General features: G+C 36.5%; 1 protein-coding gene across 2 annotated transcripts in view; it reads left to right on the forward strand.

Moving 5' to 3' along the window:
* The window catches only part of ZNF326 (zinc finger protein 326), a 29,475-nt gene extending 21,263 nt beyond the window's left edge, over nt 1-8,212 (forward strand). For both annotated transcript variants that reach the window (XM_010582608.1, XM_010582609.1), the window contains 2 exons: nt 556-651; nt 7,494-8,212. In XM_010582608.1, the coding sequence (XP_010580910.1) occupies nt 556-651; nt 7,494-7,658 (261 nt within the window). In that variant the 3' untranslated portion in view covers nt 7,659-8,212. The remainder of the gene's footprint in view (nt 1-555; nt 652-7,493) is intronic.
* The last annotated feature ends 371 nt before the right edge of the window (nt 8,213-8,583 follow it).

Raw genomic sequence — 8,583 nt, forward strand, 5'->3', positions numbered from 1 at the left:
CCTGTTGCAATTTATAATGATACACTTTTAAGGTTTGTAGAAGGGTTGAAAGAGTAGTGTGAGTGTCAAAAATCACAGTTGTCATAGTAAGCAAGATTGCCAAAGTAATGTTTTGTTTATATATGAGCTTCTGTGATTATGGAATATCATAGAATCATAGAATGGTTTGGGTTGGAAGGGTCCTTTAAAGATCATCTAGTCCAACCCCCTGCAGTGAGCAGGGACATCTTCAACAATATGTTAGGCTGTGATGGAAAAGCGTGCACGTTAACTGTAGATGAGAACAGGTAACTGTGGTTGTAGACAAGTGTGTGGTTGTAGTTAATTATGTAAGCAAGACGTGAATATATCTTTTGATCAAGCTAAACCAACAAACTATAAAGACTACCAAACTTAATTGAGCTTATTATCTGGTTTGGACTTAAACGCTAAGAATGAGCATTTCATGCTGCAATACATTCATTATTTTCCTTACAAAAACTGACCATGAATTCAAATCTGTGTGACAGTTGTAATAGGTGTATGATAATTATTCACTGTAAAATTTGTTCCTAGGCCTACAGAGAACAAATAAAAAGGGAGAGTGTTCTTACTGCCACCAGTATCTTGAATAATCCTATAGTCAAGGCACGATACGAGCTGTATGTGAAGGTAAGATGCAAATGGAAAAAATATCATCTGTAATGTTTGCTATACCACTATTTCCTCCATGCTGATGGAGTTCAGCCTCAGTGCTTTGTCTTCTGTTTCTGCCTTCTAGGTAGCTCACAGATTGAACATACTTTTAATGTATTTTGCCAGTCTCGGATAACTTCTGCAGAAAAAATTACCACCTTCAGATTTACCAGCTTTTGGTTCTGGTTTACCATTTATATGTATATCTAGCCAATTTTTAGTAAGATGCTCTTATGAAAAAAAAAAAAAATCAACCTTTAGGAAAGCAGCAGCAGTGTCTTTATACATAATACTATAGAGCACAAAACACTTTACAAGTGAGTCAGTCTTTATGTTTAGAAGCAAAGGCTCCAGCATGTGGCTTTGTACTAAAGTATAGTGCACACACTATTCAGCTACTTTTTATTCCATAGAATTTCTAAGATTTATGGCAGCATACAAAAAATGAAAGCTTATAATAGTAGTTGTTGTGATCAGAGAATTTAAAAGGCATGGCAACCTATGTTACAGATATGTGGCCTGAGAAACATATGTGAATTCATTATAGCAAAATGTGTGGTTTTTTCCTTCTGGGCCAACAAAGTGACTTTTGCTGTAGTACCGTTGTTAGCTATTTCTGGTAGTTACTTTTAATCGTTTTATAATTTTGCCTGTGCCCAAATAATAGACCCTTTCAGACAAGGCAATGCTGTGTTGCAGAAATATGACAAGGTATGAACCAGTGCAGAAGTTAATTGTGATTTAAAATATCAAATTAGTCATGTCCTGCAAAATTACATATGGTTGGGTGCATGAATCAGTTTGACAACTGTTCTGTATCTGTTGAGAAAAGGTAGCAAATGACCAGATACCACAGCCTGGAATAGCTTTTGCAGCCATCTCTTCTGGTGTTCCTTATGGCCTGGTATGCATTTGCGTTGTCCCGTACAGCCCCCTAGTGGGGGACTGGTAAAAGGGGGAATGGAAAGTTGCCATTCATCAGTTGGAAAACTGACGAAGATAAAATTTGCAAGATTGTCTTCACAAGGAGGAGAGCACCGACATTTTCAGAATGCCTAGCACTGATATTTCCTGGGGTGGATTGAACTTAACATAGAGCAACACCTGCTCAGTGAGATGTATCTATCTGGCTTCTGGTTATGCAAATGCCTCTCATCCTTATCCAAATGCATGATCAACAGCAGACTGAAGGAGTCCAGTTTTATTATACAGCATATGATGAATCAGAGCACGCGATGCATGCATTTGGTGCCTGCGGTCTTCCAGGAGAGTAGGAAATCCTTCTTATGGCTGAAAATAGCTTGCTTTGAGATCAAGGGCAGATTGGCTTGGGGAAATGCCCCTCCCCACCCCCAACCAAAAAAACCGAAAACCCCGAACAAAAAAACCACCCACCACCAAAAAAACCAACCAAACAAAAAAAAACCCTAAACCCAACGTTGTTTTGGAAAGTGTCTATCCCGCATATGCAGCATGGAAGGAGGAAGTTCAGAGCAGGGAAGACCTGTGAGGCTGTTGCATAGATTTGTACCAAGTTGCAAAGGCAGGTTGTCAACATCGCAAATGCCTTTGACAAAAGGAGAACAAAATTGCAGGTCAGCAACTCCTGATTTTTATGCATCCCTATTGATACAATTTGACTTGAGCAAAAAAGAGAAAAGATTTTTTTTTTTTCTTTTCTATTACATTGCTGGATTTCTCTGTGCATATTTGGGAGTTTGTTCTTTTAATGTGTGGCCTAGAAGACGTGCATATCCCAAATAAAGTTGAATTAAGGAAAGCTCTTTTTCTGTTGAGGCCAGTACTTCTTTCTAGAACCACACCCTGCTGAGAGTAGTAGTCATCCATCCCTTTACCACAACCAGTGTTTGGGACCCACCTTCCCCTATTGTGGTTTTGTGTGAAAAAATTCTGCTTAAGTCACTTAGATTGCCCCATGAAGCTACTGTGTAACTGCTTGGAGGATGACAATTTAATGTAGTATAAGTTGATTGGCTGGGTGACACCTGGCACCAGGTGATCAATTTTGAGGATATTTGCTGCGTAAGACTTTTCAAGGTTGAAGGCTATGGCTAATGTTTGACTGAAAATGAGGGAGTGGATCATGACTTCTGGTCTGGAGTGAGCTAATTGGCAAGCAATAACAACTGTTGTCTTACCTGGGACACCTTCGCAACTTCCTTTGAGTAAAATGCCATTGTAGCTGTGACTTATTCCTCTACCCAAGGCTTAATGAAAAATATCTTTTGCCCTTTGATTTAATCTTCTCTCCAACTAGAGACTGCTCCACAGGTTATTTGCTGTATGTGCAAAAGGAAAGAAAGCAAATAGATGCATCCATTTTAAACAAACTTAGTTTCAAATGCGTCATTCTACAAACATTCGACTTCCGTTTTTCTTTAACTACATGTTTCTAGTTTGTGCTGTGAAAAGGAAAGCAGAAAGATTTTTTTTTTTTGGCTGTAAATGTTTTAAAATATTTTCATATTTAACCATTTAATTATGAAGTCAGTTTTAAATTTTCAAATTTCACTGCAAAATCTTCTTTTTAATAAATGAATGTGAACTTGGTAATATTTACCTGTACATGCATACTTGAACTTGAATCTTTCAGCTAATTCTATAAGCTTGGACATGTCAGCTGCAGCAAAGGTGTAAAGGTTAAATCACCCCTTGTAATTTTCACTGAGTTAAGCTATTTTTTTTTTTTATTTTTTTTTTTACATGGTAAAGGTACCTCTGGTGTCCGCTGAAAATGGAAGGATCTATATGGAGTTAGCCTAAGATAATCCCTCATGTGTTGTGTGTGTGTGGTTTTTGTTTGTTTCAAGCCATTTGCAATTAATGTCCCAGCTCCATGGAAGACAGCTTCAGTAAATTAGATGGTGTGGCTTTAGAAGAGCTCCTGGTATTTTATAAAGGCTCTGATCTTTGTTATGCTTCTGGTCAATGACTAGAGTTACAAATGGAAAGGGAAAAACAAACTTCCAGATAGGGCTTGGCAGTGGTTGTTAGTGCCACAGCTGATGATGAGACCAACAAGAATCATAATGGTGGAGAATAACATTTGTTAAAGGTGGCCTTCTTAACTTACTAATTCAGCTTCCTTGAATCTATTAGTATTGGAATAACTCTGTCATGTGTACCATTCTTCCAGTCTTCTGCTAGACCCCACTGCTAGGACTACTATTTTCTGTATCATATCTTCTGTCATGAAATGCTGCTTCTGTTCCCTGTACTGCTGCTGCTTTGGAGCTGGTGTCTGCATTGTTGGAAATTTCTCCATTCAGTTTCCAGAAAACTACTGTATCAGAACTGAGGTTTCCAGCTGTTGAGACTTGCATGTGATCTTTATGATCCTAATGGTGCTGGTGACCATCTTTTACAGTATCTTATTCTATGATTTTTTTTTTCAATTCCTATATTTGAAAATCCAATTCAGTGCTTAAAGTAATAGCATATTGTTTGTATCCTGTCCTGTGCATGCAGGGAAGCTTTCCTCTTAATTTCTTGTTTGATATCTTCATCATAGGTGTTTTAATCAAAGAACCTTGAAAGGATTGTTTCTTACCTTGGTCATTCTTTTAAAGAGCCTTTTGTTTCCCCAGTCTTGGTCTTGTGTGGTGCCCTTTTATGCTTCCAATGTATTCTTTGTATGCTTTTTCAGCGTTCTTCATTTGTCCTTATTCTCCTACATCCATATTGTAAAGAGGGGGGAAGGGGAAAAGTCCACCACAACCCACCTGCTGGCTACTCTGAAACAATCATCTTAGAAGTTTTATGAACCTGTAGCAAGTCCCTTTATAATAAGGAGGAAAAAAACCCCATCTTGTTTCTCAGGCAAAAAGTTATCACTTGATGAAGTAATGACTATCTCTAATTTTGGGCCATTTGGAACTTCCTAGATAGAATGATGTCTATGATTAAAAGCTGCTTGGATGTTGCTGAAGAGAAACATCATAGAGGTTGACATTTTCTACCAGTATATCCTGGGACTGTTTGATCATTTGTATTAGTGAAGGCATTCTAAAGTTTACCAGTTAGGTAGGCAGACTTTGGTATCTTTTTGGGTCAAGTTTGTGAGACCTGTTATAAATAGATGTAGAGAGTGGTTTCGGGGGACATTTGAATCTTGAAGCTTTGGTTGTAAATGCCAGTTCACAGTCTTAAGCTTTCTCTGCAATTTAAATATTCTAGGGACAAGGAACCCAAAGAATGCATCTCTTGGGAATAAACTACTTATCTGCTTGTGTTTTTATGCTCTGTAGGCATTATAAAGTCTTTCTGCAGGAGTTGAGTGGTGTGCCTTTGTTCTTGTTTTCTGTTTTGTTTTGTTTTGTTTTGTTTTTTTAAAGCCATCTGGGAACATGGGACCAGTGTGGCTGTCAAAATTAACTAGTGTCAAAATTGGCTCTGCATGTGTGCTGGATGCCTCTGATGCTATATCACTGGAAAAGAGCGCAGTCTTTAGGATTTTCCCCTTGAGGGCAGTAACTTTCTCCTTAGTTTGAGAACTTGAAAAATGCATTTTTCTCTGAAAAAGCAGTTGGGGAAAGAAACTTAATTTTTTTGTTTGTTTTTGTTATTATTGTATAGAGATCTGTTCAGCCAGAAGTAGTGTGCTGAATCCAGTTTTGCTAGGTTAGCCAGAAGCGACATACTGTCTCCACAGGAATGAAGTGTAACAATTTTCTGTAGCTTGTCCCCAAGAGTCAGGGACAGTCAGTAGTTGTCTGCAGGAGTGTGAAGTGTCCTTTTAGAAGTTCATTCTTTAGCTACAATTCATTTTTATGCCTAACCTAGACATGAGAGGATGCTAGTCTTTTCTTTTGTACCAGACCTATAAAAGGGCTTCTAATATCCTTGTGAATCACAGAGAAAGGCTACCTTTTGTTTTCTTTCGCTGGGAAACAATGCTCTCTGTTAGGCCATATGAAATTCTTAATATAGCTGTCTTCCCTCTGTAATATCTACTGATGAGCATGTATTTGAAACTAAGCAGGTGGAGTATTTTTAACTCAGTAATTAGCTTATTTCTGCCTGTCTTTGGAAATCCTTGTTCCTGTACACAAATGTGATTGAAAATATTTGGCTGAACCTAAGGAAAATGGCACTAGAAGCTTTGCAGCCAGGAGGTCTTTTGCACTTCTATTAAAAAGGAAGGTAGATAAGTACAATTTTGGGGAGTTGCACTAATCCTTACTGAATTAAGGTTTGGATGCTCAGTCTTTTTATTTCACAATGCTTTTCGTTGATGTTGGAATTGAATTGGTTTGGGCACTTGCTTTTCCATACAACTTTTCATGAAACTGTTTACTGAGCTAATAAATATTCTTAGTATTTCAAAGTTGGACAGTGTTATCTATTCAGTGAAATACTCCTTGGTGTTCTGTAGCTCCATGGTGCTTGACAATAGTGGATCATCTAGAAGTGGCATGTGAGATGTGGGGTTTTCTTGTTTTCATAGGGCTCAGATAAGTTAAGATACCGGCTTTATATGTATGTGACCCTTACCTATGAGAATCTACTTCTAAAAAAGTCAAACTTAGTATCTTAAAGAAGTTTTAAATACTGCCTTATTCATGGCATTTTATGTGGCAGCTATGTCTTTGATTAGGCTATAGGTTGATTGGGCTCAACAGCCATTACCATCTGAGTGCCGTAGGCTGGCCGTTACAAAGTGTGTGCATAAAATTATTCTGGGACTTAGAATAACATGGTCTCAAAGAATTCTGTTTTCTTTGGGTTACTGTTTAAATTTGAATTTATGTTTTTTCTTGATTTTAGAATAACAAGCCAAGTTTTTGTTTAGTGGCATTTCCTAAATGTTTTTATAGCTTTCTAATTTTTCAGTGATTTGTAGGCCATCTGGAAGACCCTACTTGAAAAATGTAACTGAAGTAAAAATATTTAAGCAAAAAAGGACAAGGGGCCTAGTACTCACTTTTTTTTTTTTTTTTTGGGGGGGATCATCTTTTAAATAATGTCCTTGAAATCCCAATCTTAGTGGAGTTAGTGATTGGTGTCATATATTCAGATCAGACTTGCTCTATCAGATGTTTGAACATGAAAGAAGCTTCAGCAAAGAAACTCTTAATACTTCATGTTGTTGTTCTATATTGTTTATTGATTATTCATAGTTCTTAAATACCTGAAACAAGTGAAAGCTGAGGTATGTCTTGTACTGAATTATTGTATGAAATAGAGAAAATGTGAAACTAGAATGCCAACATATTTAAAATACTGTTTGAGAAATCTGCTTGATAATTTTTCTAGATAAGCAGTGGAATGAATTTCAGGCTAATCAATGTAATTTATTATTCTAGATTTCTTTTTCATTTACTGAAGAGTTTGCCTTTTTGATAGAATTATTCAGAGTGAATAAAGACTAAATAAGGAAAAGCAGAGCAAAACTTGTGTTCAGATTTGGTTTTAATTGGGGAGAAAAAGGAAGCAGCAGTAGTTCTTAATAAAAGCATGTTGAAACTTAACCATGTAATTTTAATTTACTGAATGTTGAAGTTAAACTGAAGTTTGTGTGTACCATAATTTGGCTTTTTCTCAATGCCATTTCTACTTTCATTAAAACAGTTTATTGGGATCCCAGTTTACGGTGTGCATAAAATTGAGGTGTTGCTAATTTTAAATCAAATCTGTTTTGATTTTCTTGCTAAAAACACCTCAACTATTAAAAAACTGTATAAAATACCATAGCATTTCTTAGTGGCTGCCCTTTTCATTCACTGAAATGATGACTATTATTTTATTTTATGTTTGAAACAAATATCAAAGTGTTTGTCTTCAATCTTCTGTTTCAGGGTGAAAATCCTTTTGAAATTAATGATCAGGCTCAGGAGCAGCAGACAGAAGAAGAGGACAAAGCTGATGAGCCAGTTGAGGGTGAGGAAGAAGAGGAAGAAGAAGAGGAAGAAGAAACTGAAGAACAAACTGACTTCACTTTAGACCACACTGAAGATAACTAAGTGCAAGAAAAAAAAAATAGGGGGGGGGGGGGGCAAAACAGCTTTTTATTTCTGCTCTAAAGTGGCTAAGACTTTTTAATAGTCTCAAATGAAGTTGTTGAAGATTCCCCACCATATGCATGCATTCCATTCCGTGGAGAACTTGTTTATATAATTCCTGTGTTTCTGATTCTGTTTAAAATGAAATTAAGATTATTTTAGTTGAGCTTTTTATAGAAAACTGACTGTTAAAGCTGATTAAAACATTGTGTTGTATATTTTTTTAAGCATCCTATTTTTTGGTGTGTGTATTGAAAGTTGGATATAATAATAATTTTTGGTCTAATCAGTTAAAAAGGCGGGTCTGTGGGGTAAATATATCAAAAGCTGTATGGCATAAGCTTATCATATTGACCTCTTAGTAAAGAATGAGTAACTTCAAAAATCGTGCTGTTGAGTGTGGCTGTTTTGGGGACTGCATTGCACTCTGTGTAATAGAGTATATGTTATAATATGCCTTGTAGCTTTTTGTGATAAGATGTACCAGTTTGTAGCAATAAAACACTTAAGAAATGTTACTGTTTAAAGTCTCTGTAGTTAAGTGTTTCAAGTATTTCCCCATGCTGACTACCAAGTTGGTTTCACATCAAATCTTGATTGATATCATGAATGAAATTATTTAAAATTTGTAGTTGCATCTTAGTGACGCATGTTATTTATTGCTGATTTTTGATGTATTCAGACTCTACCTACCAGGACAGATAAGTGCTTTAGCCTTCATAGTGTGCCTTGGGGAAGCAAGCTTTCAGTATATTTACGTGCTGTGCACTGTTGTCTATCTTAGAAATTATATATAAATACACTTGGTGTTTTTCCACAGTTCCTTGTAATCTAGCTTTTAACTAATGAGAACTGAAAATGTCTTAGCTGTACTTAGAAATAGTTA

This window comes from Haliaeetus leucocephalus, unplaced genomic scaffold, assembly GCF_000737465.1.
Source record: "Haliaeetus leucocephalus isolate CR32 unplaced genomic scaffold, Haliaeetus_leucocephalus-4.0 Scaffold848, whole genome shotgun sequence".
NCBI classification, from domain to species: Eukaryota; Metazoa; Chordata; class Aves; order Accipitriformes; family Accipitridae; genus Haliaeetus; species Haliaeetus leucocephalus.